General features: G+C 43.0%; 1 protein-coding gene across 3 annotated transcripts in view; it reads right to left on the reverse strand.

Annotated features, from left to right (window-relative positions):
- fsd1l (fibronectin type III and SPRY domain containing 1-like) overlaps positions 1-16299 on the reverse strand; it is a 139531-nt gene that overhangs the window by 56587 nt on the left and 66645 nt on the right. For 2 of the 3 annotated variants that reach the window (XM_072516969.1, XM_072516970.1), the window contains exons 7-9: positions 13934-14143; positions 5502-5600; positions 2705-2834 (exon numbers count right to left, since the gene is read on the reverse strand). In XM_072516969.1, the coding sequence (XP_072373070.1) occupies positions 2705-2834; positions 5502-5600; positions 13934-14143 (439 nt within the window). Of the gene's footprint in view, positions 1-1182; positions 1216-2704; positions 2835-5501; positions 5601-13933; positions 14144-16299 lie in introns of all 3 variants that reach the window. The other variant, XM_072516968.1, reaches the window with a different exon arrangement.

Consider the following 16299-nt stretch of genomic DNA (forward strand, 5'->3'; position numbering starts at 1 on the left):
TATTTTGTCTGGCAAGTCACTAGTGAAATTTCTCTAATGTAACAGCTTTTAAAATATATCAATATTGAGAAAATATGCATTAAATTTTAAGATCAATTATTTTTCATGGACAAGAGATAGCAACATAAACACTGGACACCATCATTGTTGCTAATGACTCTTATTGCCCAGTTTGTTGCATCATTAAAAATTAATATGCAAGTCTGGAAAGACACTGGAAATCTGAAATAACAATACTGGACATAGTCAGCAGGTCAGCTAGCATCTGTGGGAAGTCAATTGTGTCAGTTCGATGACCTTTCAGAGCTAGAAAATGCTACAGACGTAAATTTAAGTCCCCAGGCAGGAAAAATTAGGTCATCAACTTGCAACCTCTTTCTCTCTGTCCTCCAAATGCTGCTCAGTTTGCTGAACATTTCCTACATTTTCTGTTTATCAGGCATTTTAATAGGGAAAAGATGGTAAAAGCACTGTAAATCAAATTAGTGGACAGAAACTATGATTCCAAATCCCTACACAGACAGGTAGTGAGGTTCAGGATCTGCAAGCAGTACTTCATATAGCGCAGTCAAGAAAATGCTGAGTGCTGTTCTACCAGCTGTTACCATACACTTCCACAGAAACACATCATTTGGTCATCCAAAAGAAAGGTTACTGGATGCTGCATCATTCATTCCTACAGATTTATCGTTTTATTAGAATTCATGATATTTTCTTGGGTTTTATAAATCTCTACTCAATGACATACGGCATTGAGTATCTAAAACTTTGATTTAAGCTAACATTTGCTTTTATTATAATATACTTCATAGATATCCCTACTCAAATCCTGAGGTGCACATGTATCAATTTAGTGGTTAAAAGGGGGAAGGAAAGAAACACTTCTCATCAATCATAAGGAAACCGAATGTCAGATCTAAATAACCAGAGATCATTAACTGGGAGCAATGGAAATTAGATTCCCTACACGCTTAAATTTAATGAAGGCCGAGTCTACTGAACTGCGACCTGTATAAAGGTGGATATATTCCAAAATCAACAAGAAAATTGAAAGGATTGATGATAAGGCTGGCAGATCAGTTACACACTATTTCCATTAGTAGAAAACAATGCCACTATGGTTATCAGTGTTCTACTGCTACCAGCTAAGCTCAAACTATGCAACTATTTATTATATTTCACCTCATATTGCGCTTCACCAAGGAAACATGGCCACTGTGAGATGATGAAAATAGTAGATTAGCACAATATCTTATGTAAACACTTGGAAAATTTAAACAGAATTGCACAAGGACAATTTTTTTTATATACCGCTAAGATGCAAATGATATTGGTCATCAGAAATGGATTTTATGGCAAGGGTTCATACTGCAAGAGCAAAACCACATGACTCCTGTTCATTTGAGCCCGGACAATGGACTGCCCCTTAAATTCCCTCAGATTTAGAAAGAAATTCAAAGATTACTTTGTACCACTTTCCCTATCTTTGCAGTAGCCAGCATCTTAAAGATTTTCCAAAGATAATTAAACTTAGAAGTAAATAAAAGGATATTACCAACTTTAGGTTCTGAACATGTATTGGATTACATCACTGGATTGGTGCCTACTGCATATATTTTCTGTACAATATGCTACAGGGGTGGCAGGAAAACTACTGGCACACTGTGCAAGCCTGTTCACATGCATGTTTGGACTTCAGATTTGATCTGACAATGGCAGAACAGGCTCAAGGAAAGGACTACTCCTGTTCCAACGTTTGGATAACAAGAGGACTAATTTCCCCATTTCAGTGCATTCATATTAGATCCTGGAGCAAAACAAAATTATGCATCGACACCCAGAACTTCCATGGCTTCTTCGGTTTCACTGCAGTAACTTTGCTGAAACCCAGTTGACGTGCATAAATAAATATAATAGAGGAGGCGGTATTGTCACTAGACTAGTAATCCAGGGTAATGCTCTGGGGTCCCAGATTCGAATCCCACCATGGCAGATGGTGAATTTGAATTCAATAAAAATCTGGAATTAAAAGTATAATGATGACATGAAACCATTGCCAATTGTCATAAAAACCCATCTGGTTCACTAATGTCCTTCAGGGAAGGCCTACATGTGACTCCAGACCCACACAGTGATGTGGGTGACTCTTAACTGCCCCTACTGAAATGGCCTAGCAAGCCACTCAGTTCAAGGGCAATTAAGGATGGGCAACAAATGCTGGCTCAGCCAGCGATGCCCACATCCCAAGAACAAATAAAAAAAATTTTTTTTTAATGGTTTTGCTGCAAAGTTACATTAATGGAGTGGAAAAAATTCATGGAAATTCCCAGCGACTGATTATAACTGTATGGTGGGGGAAATATGTAAGCCTAGGCAAAAATGGTGAAGGAAAACATGTCCTGCTTTAGATCAAATATTCACAATACATCCATCTGAAATGTGCACAGAATTGAACCCAGCAGGTGTGAAATAGATTTTTTCAAATACTCTGCTTTTAGTAGGACAAATTCACTGGATTAATTCTTTTCATTATATGTTTCTATAGTACTTGTATTACAGAAATATTTTCAGGTATAGTGGGTTATACATTAACCTCTCCTGCAGTAGGTCAGATCCACAGATTTATGTTCCTGGAAAACAGTGACAGGTTATTAGACATAAAACTTTCTGCTCTGAAAAAAAGTGGACACAATAAAATGGTTACCTGCCCTTGTTTTCTTTTCCTTTTATTTTACTCTCCTGACCCTTTCCACCCGAAGAGTCCCATTCAACACTAAAATCATCAACTTTTAGGTTCTGGTGTGAAGTTGTGCCATCAAAGCTAAAGTTGAAACCTATGAGCAAATTGGCACAAAAATAAGATTTTAGGACATCAAAAAATAAAGTGAAATGGCATTCCGAAAACACTTCACATTTTTCAGATGTCAAATAATTCATGCAATACAGTTTAAAACAAAGTACAGCCTTAATGAATCTGAAGAAACAGCATTCCACCAGCAGAACTTAACCTTGAAAAATAAACCGGTGAGCTCTCCAATCTAGCTGCACAATGGCATTATAACAGCCAGCTTTTACTGAGGGAGCCCATTTATCGTACGGCCTCAGTAGCTTTCATTCGAGGGGAATTGTGGAAAAACAAAGATCATAGATGAGGCTCATTTCAAAACACATGGAATGGCGAAACATTTCTGAAGCTTAAGAGGTTTTTTTGTCCTCTGGAAGGAGTAGGGCAATGGAATGATAAAATACCTACTTTTAGAACTGGCTTCACTCTTCAGAAACAATTAAATTGTCCTAGTTTCTATTATTGAGGAAGCAAAGTGCTAAGCTTGCCCAACTGCATCATGATATACATAGATTCCAGTTTCCATCTTGTGGAGCACAGGCTATATGCAATATTACCCATTTATGACCTGAAGCCCATCTCTACTGACCACTTGCTAAAATTCTCAACTGGGCCAAAATAACCTTAGGAACACCTGAAGTATGTGAAGGGAGCCATGAAGACCCAAATCAAAGTATGAAGAGCCTACAGGCAAGCAATTTATCTTTCTCTATTTAATAATAATAATAATAATAATAATAACCTATTGTCACACGTAGGCTTCAATGAAGTTACTGTGAAAACCCCCCGAGTCGCCACATTCAGGCGCTTGTTCGGGGAGGCCGGTACAGGAATTGAACCCGCGCTGCTGGCATTGTTCTGCATTACAAGCCAGCTGCTTAGCCCACTGTGCTAAACCATTTGTGCATATTGTGAATATTTGTGCATTATTCACAGTACAAGAGCTATGCAAATGCAGTCCAGATTTAGGAGATGCATAAACTTCCTGGAGGAAATAAACAATACTGCAAAATGAGGAAAATTAACTCAGCTGACATGAAGTGAAAATAATTTTGCTTAGTTTCTTTATAAACATTGCCAATCGGAATCCAATTAAGCACAGCTAGCGAAATAGGCTTGGGAACCACTCAAATGGTGAGGCGAGAGCGACTGCCCTTGACATCAAGGCAGCAGACAGAGTATGGCATCGAGGAGCCTCAGCAAAATTGGAGTCAATGGGAATCAGGAGGAAACCTCTCTGCTGGTTAGAATCATACCTAGGCACAAAGGAAGATGATTGTGGTTGTTGGGAGGTAAATCATCTTAGTTCTAACAACTTACCCACCACAGACGTTAGGCCGGTCTGTAGTTCCCAAGCTATTCCCTGCGACCCTTCTTAAACAAAGGCACAACATTTGCCATCCTACAATCTTCAGGCACCTAACCTGTGGCTGTCGACGATTCAAATATCTCTGCTAAGGGACCCGTAATTTCCTCCCTTGCTTCCCACAACATCCTGGAATACATTGCATCAGGTCCTGGGGATTTACCTATCTTGATGCACTTTAAGACTTCCAGAACCTCCTTCTCTGTAATATGTACATTCTTCAAGACATCACTATTTATTTCCCCAAGTTCCCCAACATCCATGCCCTTCTCAACAGTAAATAGTGATGAGAAATATTCATTTAGGATCTCGCCATCTCTTGCGGATCTGCACATAAATACCCTTTTAGGTCCTTAAGAGGCCCTACTCTCTCCCTTGTTACTTTTTTCCCTTTATGTATGTAGACGCTCTTTGGATTCATGCGTGTAGAGATCAGCTCAGTCCATATGTGGGTCATTCAGGTATCTGGTATCAGCAAGGAAGAAGCTGTTTTCGAATCTGCTAGTGCATGTTCTCAGACCTTTGTATCTCCTGCCTGATGGAAAAGATTGGAAAAGGGAATAACCCAGGGAATAACTCAAGGAGTCTTTGATTATGCTACCTTCTTTCCCAAGGCAGCAGGAAGAGTAGACAGAGTCAATGGATGGGAGACGGGTTCTCGTGATGGACTGGGCTGTGTTCACGGCTCTGTAGTTTCTTACGGCCTTGGGCTGAGCAGTTGCCATACCAGGCAGTGATACAGCCAGGTAGGATGCTTTCTGTGGTGCATCTGTAAAAATTGGGAATCTACAAGATGCACAGCAGGAATTCACCAACACTCCTCAGACAGCACCTTCCAAACCCTGGAACAGGCTTGTCCAATGGCCCCCACGTGCCCACACACACGCTCTGCCTCAGATGCGCCCCACGCCACACGTGCCATTTGTGGAGATTGCATGAATAAAAACAAAAATGTAATGAATATTATTTGAAAGAATAAATTAACCATTAGGCTGTCCTACTGAGGCTACAATACAAACTGGGTGAACAAATCAGTCTAAGAGAATTATATTAATCTTTAACCTCCTGTACAAAGTTTCAATTTTAACATTAAACATACTTATATATAGTTGTTTGGTAGTATAGAACTAGAAAATTGGTGTGTAAAGCTTTGACATGTCTCTTTTGTTTCCAGCAACACATATATACAAAATGATTTTGGTCAATGAAAACAATACTTTTTGAAATGCAACCAGCAGTCCTAAAATTTACAGATTGGGAATAAATACAAAATATTGCCAAAGGAATCACCTTTTGTTTCCAAGGTTATTGGTTCGGAATAGTCCCCTGCCACAGCCTTGTTGCATGCTCTGACCCGAAAGTTCATGTACTTGGATTCAAACTTTAGCCCTGTAGAATAAATAAAAACGATAGGTGAATAAAGAAGGACCATTGGTTAACAATGTTCCATCCTCATTGGTGAAACATCTGAAATATGAATAACTCTTTCTGATATATTACATACTGGAATATCCCCCCCCCCCCCCCCCCCCCCCCCCCCGTTTTAGTTCATTGCCATGATAAATTCTCCCTATCCACCCACACACTGAAACAATGCCAAACCGAGTTCCCATCTGCGTACTTAGATTTGATCGTACTAGACAATTTACAGACTGTCTAAATCAAGAACTGTTGAATTTGCTTTTGCTTAAAACTGTTACAAAAGTAATTATCAGACAGAATGTTAGGTACTCCACACAAAAGGCAGGCTGTGAAGGGACCCTATACAGACGCAGAGTGAAGTGACAATGGATAAATTCATTTCATGAAGAAAAATATGGACTCTGACTTCTTAGTGCAGCAGGTCTTTCTATAGTATGAAATATATTTGAAGATATACATTTGATCAAAATTTCATGCAAGTCTTGTTTCAGGGAATCTTATATTCCTAGAATTGAGAAATATAGGACCCAATAAAATGGGAAAAAAACCACTGGGCCAGATCTTCCGGTCAACATGCGATATTGGGTGCATTGCTCTGCCTGCCAAGACTTCTGCCTCTTGTACTTTTTCAGCTGGGATTGCTGGTCCCAGCTGCAGAGTGATGGATCAATGCAGCTATCTCAAAGTGAACACCAGTGATGCAAGTGAAGAAATGTGAGGCGAGGCCATGGGGCTGGTTTAGTGCAGGGCTAAATCGCTGGCTTTGAAAGCAGACCAAGGCAGGCCAGCAGCACGGTTCAATTCCTGTTCCAGCCTCCCTGAACAGGCGCCGGAATGTGGCGACTAGGGGCTTTTCACAGTAACTTCATTTGAAGTCGACTTGTGACAATAAGCAATTTTCATTTCAATATAGAAGTAAATTACTGTGAATGTTGGAATGGCACCACCTAATAGCTCACCCACCATTGGCCTCTCCTCCCCATTAGCTGCCATATACAGCATATTCCAATAATGTTGTATAAAGCAGCCTCTCTTCAACAATTAAAACAGAATTTTATTTTTTGAAATACTTTTATTGATATTTTCCAGTCTTTACAGAGTAACAGCACAAGTGTACCTGGTATTTACAAATAAAGTTGTTTATTTCCAGAGATTTGTACATGTGGTTCCCCCCCCACCCCAATCTCTTTGAACCGCACGAGGCTCAGCTTAGCACAGGAGACGGGTGCAGTTTGCCCTACTTAGTGCTTCGCTCCAGAGTCCCCAACCCATTTATGTCCCCAATTCAACCTCCCATTTGGCTTCATCCAGTGGTAGTCTTGCCCTATCCAGCAACCGTCCGTACATGTTCCCACCGGTCCCCCCCCACCCCCACCCCCCCCACGCTGTCAGTTTTTATTAGTTGCTCTAGTAGAGCGACTCCCGGCCCCTGGGGTATCTTGCTGTTTCCTTGCGGCGGAAGTGTTTAATTTGGAGGGGGAGGGGAAGAGAGAGAGAGAGCCTGGGGGGATGTTTCCATTCAGTGTTGGGTTCTCGTAGCCATCCCCTCACCCTCTCAGCTGTGGCTACCCAGTGGTAGTATTATAGATTCGGCAGGGTCAGACCGCCCATATTTTTCCTCCCTTGCAGTGTCGACTTAGGGACCCTTGGGTTCATTTTATTTTATTTATTGTCACATGTACCGAAGTACAGTGAAAAGTATTTTTCTGCAGCCAAGGGAATGTACACAGTAGACAAAAAAAAGAATAATTGACAAAGTACATTGACAAATGGTACACTGACAAACAGTGATTGGTTACAGTGCGGAACAAGGGGCAAAACAAAGCAAACACATGAGCAAGAGCCATGATGTGGAGATGCCAGCGTTGGACTGGGGTGGGCACAGTAAGAAGTCTTACAACATCAGGTTAAAGTCCAACAGGTTTGTTTTGAATCACTAGCTTGCGGAGCGCAGCTCCTTCCTCAGGTGAGCAAGAGCAGCATAGGATCATAGATACAATTTACAGTGCAGAAGGAGGTCATTCGGCCCATCGAGTCTGCACCGGCTCTTGGAAAGAACACCCTACCCAAGGTCAACACCTCCACCCTATCCCCATAACCCAGTAACCCCACCCAACACTAAGGGCAATTTTGGACACTAAGGGCAATTTATCATGGCCAACCCACCTAACCTGCACATCTTTGGACTGTGGGAGGAAACCGGAGCACCCGGAGGAAACCCACGCACACACAGGGAGGATGTGCAGACTCCGCAGACAGTGACCCAAGCCGGAATCAAACCTGGGACCCTGGAGCTGTGAAGCAATTATGCTATCCACAATGCTACCGTGCTGCCCTTGAATAGTCATGAATAGTGTTCTTACGGGGAACAGATCAGTCCGAGGGAGACTCATTGAGGAGTCTAGTAGCTGTGGGGAAGAAGCTATTCCTGTGCTGGATATGTGGGTCCTCAGACTTCTGTAACTTCTGCCTAATCACAGGGTCTGGAAGAAGGCAAAGCCTGGGTGGGAGAAGTCTGATAATGCTGTCTGCCTTCCTGAAGCAGTGGGAGGTGTGGACAAAATCAATGTGCAGGTAGCAAGCTTGTGTGATGAGTTGGGGTGAGTTCACCACATTCTGCAGTTTCTTGCGATCTTGGGCCGAGTAGTTGCCTTACCATGCTGTGATGCAGCTGGATAGGATGCTCTTTATGGCACATCTGTAGAAGTTTGCGAGAGTCGATGCAAACATGCTGAATTTCTTTAGCTTCCGTAGGAAGTAGAGACTTTGTTGGGCTTTCATGACTGTTGCATCAACGTGAGTGGACCAGGACAGACTGCTGGTGATGGTGACCCCCCCAGGAACTTAAAGCTATCGACCATATCCACTTCGGAGCCATTGATGCAGACGGGGTGTGTGTCGTGCTGCGCTTCCTGAAGTCGATGATCAGTTCCTTGGTCCTTCCAACATTTAGAGAGAGGTTGTTTTTGGTACACCATGCAACCAAGTAATTTATCTCCCTTCTGTAGCCTGATTCGTCATTGTTTGAGATACGATCCACTACGTCGTATCATCCGCAAACTTATAGATCATCCGGTACTACTCCAGTGGAGAGTGAGGACGCAAAAATCATCGCCAACAGCTCAGCAATCTCCTCCCTCGCTTCCTCTAGTAACCTTGGGTATATCCCATCAGGCCCAAGGGACTTATCTATCCTGATGCCTTTCAACATTTCCAGCACATCCTCCTTCTTAATATCAACCTGTTCGAGTCTGTTAACCTGGTTCACACTGAGCAACAAGGTCCCTCTCTCTGGTGAATACTGAAGCAAAATATTCATTTAGGGCCTCCCCCATCTCCTCAGACTCGAGGCACAAGTTCCCTCCACTATCCCTGATCGGCCCTACTCTCACTCTGATCATCCTCTTATTTCTCACATAAGTGTAGATCGCCTTGGGGTTTTCCCTAATACTTCCCGCCAGGGCTTTTTCATGCCCCCTTCTAGCGCTCCTAAGTCCATTTTTGAGTTCCTTCTTGGCTACCCCTCTAGAGTCGTGCCAGATCCCTGCTTCCTCAACCTTACGTAAGCTTGACATCCAAGGCTCCTTCACATTACCATTCCTTCCTCGTCTCAGTGGGACAAAACTATCTAGGACTCGTAGCAAGTGCTCCTTAAACAGCCCCCACATTACTGTTGTGCATTTCCCCAAGAACAACTGTCCCCACTTTATGCTCCTCAGCTCCTGTCTAATAGCAGTATAATTTCCTCTCCCCCAATTAAATATCTTCCCATACTGTCGGTTCCTATCCCTCTCCATGACTATGGTAAAGGTCAAGGAGTTGTGATCACTGTCACTGAAATGCTCTCCCGCCGAGACATCTGACACCTGGCCTGGTTCGTTGCCAAGCACTAAATCCAATATGCCCCCCCCCCCCCCCAAATTCCGCCTATCTACATATTGAGTCAGGAATCCTTTCTGTACACACCAGACAAAATCTGCTCCATCCAAACCATTTGCACTAAGGAGGTTCCAGTCAATATTAGGGAAGTTGAAGTCACCAATGACAACAACTCTGTTACTTCTGCACTTTTCCAAGTTCTGCCGCCCAATCTGTTCCTCCATCTCCCTGCTGCTATTGGCGGGGTCTATAGAAAACTCCCAATAAAGTGACTGCTCCTTTCTTTTTTCTGACTCCCATCCATACTGACTCAGTAGACAAACCCTCCTCGGCTACATCCGTTTCTACAGCTATGATGCACTCCCCCTCCTCTTTTACCTCCCTCCCTGTTCTTCTTGAAACATCTACCAACCATTCCTGCCCTGTGAAATCCATGTCTCCGTAATGGCCACAATATCGTAGTTCCAAGTACTGGTCCGTGCTCTTAGTTCATCTCCCTTATTCCTGATACTCCTTGCATTGAAACAGACACACTTTAACCCATTCCACTGAGTGCAACTTTGCCCCATCAACCGGTCTATCCTTCCTCACATACTCGCTGCATACTATTTCTGCCTGCTCAACAGCTACCCTACCAAGTGTTCAGCTGCACTCGCTCTCTGTTCCTTGCCTCACTTGCACATGGCACTGATAGCAATCCTGAGATTACTACTCTGCTTGTCCTGCTCTTTAGCTTCCAACCTAACTCCCTAAAATCACTTTTTAGATCCTCATCCCTTTTCTTAGATATGTCGTTGGTGCCTATGTGCACCATGACTTCTGGTTGCTCCCCCTCCCCCTTAAGAATCCTGTAACTCAATCCGAGACATCCCTGACCCTGGCACCCGGGAGGCAACATACCTTCCGGGAGTCTCGTTCCTGACCACAGAATCTCCTATCCGTTTCCCTAACCATTGAGTACATAGGGAAGGAAGGAAAGACTGCAGAATGTAACGTTACAGTCATAGCTAGGGTGTAAAGAAAAGATCAACTTAATACAAGGTAGGTCCATTCAAAAGTCTGATGGCAGCAGGGAAGAAGCTGCTCTTGAGTCGGTTGGTACGTGACCTCAAACTTTGGTATCTTTTTCCTGACGGAAGGTGGTGGAAGAGAGTATGCCCGGGGTGCGTGGGGTTCTTAATTATGCTGGCTGCCTTTCTGAGGCTGCAGAAATTGTAGACAGAGTCAATGGATGGGACGCTGGTTTGCGTGATGGATTGGGCTACATTGACGACCTTTTGTAGTTTCCTGCGTTCGTGGGCGGAGCAGGATCCATACCAAGCTGTGATACAAGCAGAAAGAATGCTTTCTATGGTGCATCTGAAAAAGTTGGCGAGAGTCGTAGCTGGCATGCCAAATTTCCTTAGTCTTCTAAGAAAGTAGAGTCATTGGTGGGTTTTCTTAACTATAGTGTCGGCATGGGGGGACCAGGACAGGCTGTTGGTGATCTGGACACCTAAAAACTGAAAGCTCTCAACCCTTTCTACCTTGTTCCCATTGATGTAGACAGGGGCATGTTCTCCACTACGCTTCCTGAAGTCAATGACAATCTCCTTTGTTTTGTTGACATTCAGGGAGAGATTATTGTCGTCGCACCAGTTCACCAGATTCTCGATATCATTCCTGTACTCTGTCTCATCATTATTTGAGATCCAACCCACGACGGTGGTGTCATCAGCAAATTTGAAAATCGAGTTAGAGGGGAATTTGGCCACACATTCATAGGTGTATAAGGAGTATAGTAGGGGGCTGAGGACACAGCCTTGTGGGGCACCGGTTTCAGGATGATTGTGGAGGTGTTGTTGTCTCAATAAACCTTACCGATTGTGGTCTGTGGGTTAGGAAGTCCAGGATCCAGTCGCAGAGGGAGGAGCCAAACCCAGGCCACGGAGTTTGGAGGTGGGTTTCGTAGGAATAATGGTGTTGAAGGCTGAGCTGTAGTCAATAAATAGGAGTTTGACATAGGTGTCTTTGTTATCTAGGTGTTCCTGGGTTGAGTGCAGGGCCAGGGAAATGGGGTCTGCTGTGGACCTGTTGCAGCGGTAGGCGAACTGTAGTGGATCAAGGCAATCCAGGAGGCTGGAGTTGATTCCTGCCATGACGAACCTTTCGAAGCACTTCATAATGATGGATGCCAACGTCACTGGACGATAGTAATTAAGGCACGCTGCTTGGCTTTTCTTTGGTACAGGGATGATAGTCGTCTTCTTGAAGCAGATAGGGACCTCAGATTGTTGTAAAGAGAGGTTGAAGATGTCTGCGAATACCCTGCCAGCTGATCCGTGCAAGACCTGAGTGCTCGTCCGGGTACCCTATCTGGGCCAGTGGCTTTCCGTGGGTTGACCTTCGAGAAGGCTGCTCTGACATTTGCAATGGTGACCTCAGATACAAGTTCATCTGAGGTTTCTGGGGTGGAGACCTCTTGCTCAAAGCGTGCATAGAATGCGTAGAGCTCATCAGTGAGGGGTGCGTTGGAGCCGGCGATTATGCATGCCTTCATCTTGTAGTCCGTTATGTCTTGCAGACCTTGCCACAGTCAGCGGGCATCTGTGTGGCTAGCCTGGGACTCGAGCTTCGTCCGGTGCTGTCTTTTGGCATCTTTGATGGATCCCTGAAGGGAACCAGCTATTTCTGATAGGTAAAAGGGTCATTATTTTAGCCATTTTGCTGTAAATACTAAAACCCAGTTTGAAATCCATTTTAAAATGGATTTCATCATAAGACTTCAAGCATAACCTTAGATTACAAAAACACACAGCTTGAAGTAACAAAAGCACAGAATTAGAAACAAGGGATAAGGACAGATGGAGTCAGACTGATAACATTTTCCTTAGATAGAGGGGAGGCAGCCATTTTTCATCCAGGATCACTCTATACCTTTTACCTAACTATTCGCTGTCCTTATTTTGTATTTTCATATTTCCATTCTAACTCTTAAAAGTCTGCGCAAGCTGTTTTTGCTTTGAGCAAGAAACCATTACTGTATTTTGAAAGTTAAATCTGTTTGTAAACTACTAAGTCGATTATATCTCTTTAAGTCTTCTGCTGGCAGTGGCTTTATTGCGAACATTTGATTTGTAACCACAAGATGATCTCAAATTCTCAATTATAATCAATAGACACAATAAAAGATTTAATTTTGCATCCGAGACGTGTAGCTTAAAATTCTACTGAGTTCAAAGTGTATACGAGACTACACTTAAACCGCATGGTAGATTTCAACAATCTCCATAGATCATGTGTGCCTTTCTTGTATAGATCAGGTTCGCCTGGCTTGAACACCTCAGACCTAGACTTCAGCAAACAGTGGATATCCCTGTTCATTCAGGGTTTCCGGTTGGGAAATATGCAGATTTGCTTTTTTTGGCAAACAGTCTTCGACACACTTCCTAACCTCAGCATGAAGATTGGACTTTGTCTCCACAAGGGCTATGCACTGATTACTTCAACCAATATTGTCCTGGACAGATGTATCTGCAATTGGTACGGTGGCGAGGATAAGGTCAAGTAGACTTTTTACCGTTATGGGTTCTCTCATCATCTGCTACAGACCTAACCTGGCAGATGTGTCGTTCAGGTGAACTACTTCTGGTGATGGACAATGAAGCTCCTCACCTCACACCCAGAGTATATTCTGTGCTCTTGCTACCCTCAGCAATTTGTCCCATGAATGATGGCTGGGATCGCAGTGGAATTGCACATCCCAATCGGAGAATGATGAAAATATAGATGTTCTTATTGGGAGTCATTTTCATTGAGCTTGGATTGGAAGGGGTGGTTGTGCAAAGAGAAACGGTAAAAGAAGTATTTTCAACAGCAGCAAGGACTATTAAACCAGAATATTCTTTCAATAAATAAACCATCCATTGAATTTCTCAATGTGAAATTATATGGTCATGTGACCTGCTGCTAATACAGCCATGAAAACTGGTGGACAGATTGTGGATCATCATAGAATTTACAGTGCAGATCGAGTCTGCACTGGCTCTTGGAAAGAGCACCCCACTTAAGCCCACTCCTCCACCCTATCCCCGTAACCCAGTAACCCCACCTCACCATTTTTGATACTAAGGGCAATTTATCATGGCCAATCCACCTAACACGCACATCTTTGACTGTGGGAGGAAACCGGAGGACCGGAGGAAACCCACGCAGACACTGGGAGAATGTGCAGATTCTGCACAGAGTGACCAAAGCCGGGAATCGAACCTGGGACCCTGGAGCTGTGGAGCAACTGTGCTAACCACTGTGCTACCGTGCTGCCGCCCTTAAATAACAAAATGGCTACAATGATTAACAGAGCACCTGTGGAACAGTAACAACTGACCCCCATCCACGTTTCGTTTATATATTAGGATTAACTTTTAAAATGTGGAAGTGACCTGTTAACATGTATTCGGAATCCTTGATATCATCAATGATGTCCCAGTTCCGTTCCTCTTTAACTCTAGGAGGTCCTTCATAGTTGGTTTTTCTGTATTCTAGTATGTAGTGATCAATCTTATTATCTTCCTCTGTCATTCTCCATGCTACAGTTGCACAATTATCAGCAACTAGACAATCGGCTGGTTCTATCTCAGGAGCTCGTGGGACTGTGAAAAAAGTTGCATATTTAATAATTTACAGCAATATTTTAGTACAATTTATGACCAATAACTCAAAATATTCGATTTAAATAAAACATTTCATTACGATAGTGACTGGTAAAGAATGAGACACACCAGATGAACCACAGTCAGGTGCTGCTGGGGCAACTGTGGCCCATGGTAATTTCATAGACATTCTGTTCAAAAAGCACATACAGAACCTGTGCTTTGAGTTTGCCAGGATTCGCCAATTTAAAGGGTTAAAAAAAGATTATGCTACTTTTTCCAAACCTGTCCCGCCAAAACTATCAATTAAGCTAACTTAAATCTGTTTTTAAAAATCCCTCATACTGCCATAGGTGAAAGATATAATTGAATAACAATAAGTTCTTGACTCGTCAGTACTTGCCAATACAACAAGTGTTCAAACCTTCAATGAGGGAACATAGATAGCTCACCCACCTGACAAAAATATTACTGCTATCAATATGTACATCAAACTCATTTGTGTTAGTGTTCCGAATAAGAAAAGTCAATTGCATTTTGCGGAAAAAGCTTACGTAGAGGATCAAAAAGAACTGACATGGAGATGAGAAAGAAGCAAACCATGAAGAATAAGAATTTTAATCAAATTTCTGTATCATTCTTGCAAGCAAATCATTCATACAGCTCTTGCTAATTAGCAATTTGTTGCTGTCATCCTGATCATAGACAAAGTCAACACTCTTCCATTTGCACTTCCTTCTGCTCGCTCTCCTGGAATATACTTGCTTATTTCATGTACAACTGCACTTTTTCACTTTAATTGTCCATTATTTTGGACTTTCAGTCACTTGACACCTTTGCACTGTCGGTTTACTCAGCCATTGCTTCACCTCCACCTTTGATGTCCTTTCTATCAGCAAAACCTTGATCTCCTCCACTCATCCCATTGTTCTTCTGGTATGCACTCTATCAAGTTTAAAGGCTGCAGACTTGAGGATATTCGGCGCACTTCACCCATCATTCACGATACCTGGCTGGACCACAAAAAGCTCTACCTGGTCTCAATTCACTGCATCAAATTAGCCACTACTCCATATCAGGATGAAGAGCAAAGATAAACCAAGTTTTATCCCCATCCATTACTAACCATCAACCTAAACCCCTGCCATGCCACTTCCATCTTCACCTTTACCAGTAAGTACAGAGCTCACAAACATTTGTCACCAAAATCAAGACCGTAGTGGGTCGGATCTCGAACAATGATGAGTCAGAATACAGGAGGGAAATAGAGAACCTAGTGGAGTGGTGTAACGACAACAATCTCTCCCTCAATGTCAGCAAAACTAAAGAGCTAGTCATTGACTTTAGGAAGCAAAATATCATACACACCCCTGTCTGCATCAAACAGGTGGAAATGGATGACAGCTTTAAATTCTGAGGTGTGCACATCACCAAAAATCTGTCCTGGTCCACCCAAGTCGATGCTACGACCAAGAAAGAACAACAGTGCCTATACTTTCTCAGGAAACTAAGGAAATTCGGCATGTCCATATGGACTCTTACTGACTTTTACAGATGCGCCATAGAAAGCACCCTATCTGTCTTCATTACAGCCTGGTATGGCAACTGCTCGGCCCAAGACCGTTAAAACCTACAGAGAGTCGTGAACATCGCCCGGTCCATCACACAAGCCCGCCTCCCATCCATTGACTCGGTCTCCATCTCCCACTGCCTTGGGAAAGCGGGCAGCATAATCAAAGACCACTCCCACCCAGTTTATTCTCTTCCAACTTCTTCCATTGGGCAGGTGATACAAAAGTCTGAGAACACGCACTAACAGATTCAAAAACAGCTTCTTCCCCGCTGTTATCAGACTCCTAAACGCCCTGTTATGGATTATTCTGATTTCTTCACACATCTCTACTAAGTAAAAATCCTACACTCCTGTATGCTTCACCCAATGTCTGTATCTATGTATTTATATTGTGTATTTATGTTTGCTCTATGTATTTTCTTTTCATGTACGGAATGATCTGTCTGAGCTGTACGCAGAAACAATACTTTTCACTGTACCTCGGAAGACGTGACAATAAATCCAATCCAAACCATCCATTTAGAGGCTTCTGCTGCTTATCCATCAATGAGATCTTGCCTCAAGCTCCCCTTCATTCTAGTCC

Source organism: Scyliorhinus torazame, chromosome 9, assembly GCF_047496885.1.
Source record: "Scyliorhinus torazame isolate Kashiwa2021f chromosome 9, sScyTor2.1, whole genome shotgun sequence".
Classification (NCBI taxonomy): domain Eukaryota; kingdom Metazoa; phylum Chordata; class Chondrichthyes; order Carcharhiniformes; family Scyliorhinidae; genus Scyliorhinus; species Scyliorhinus torazame.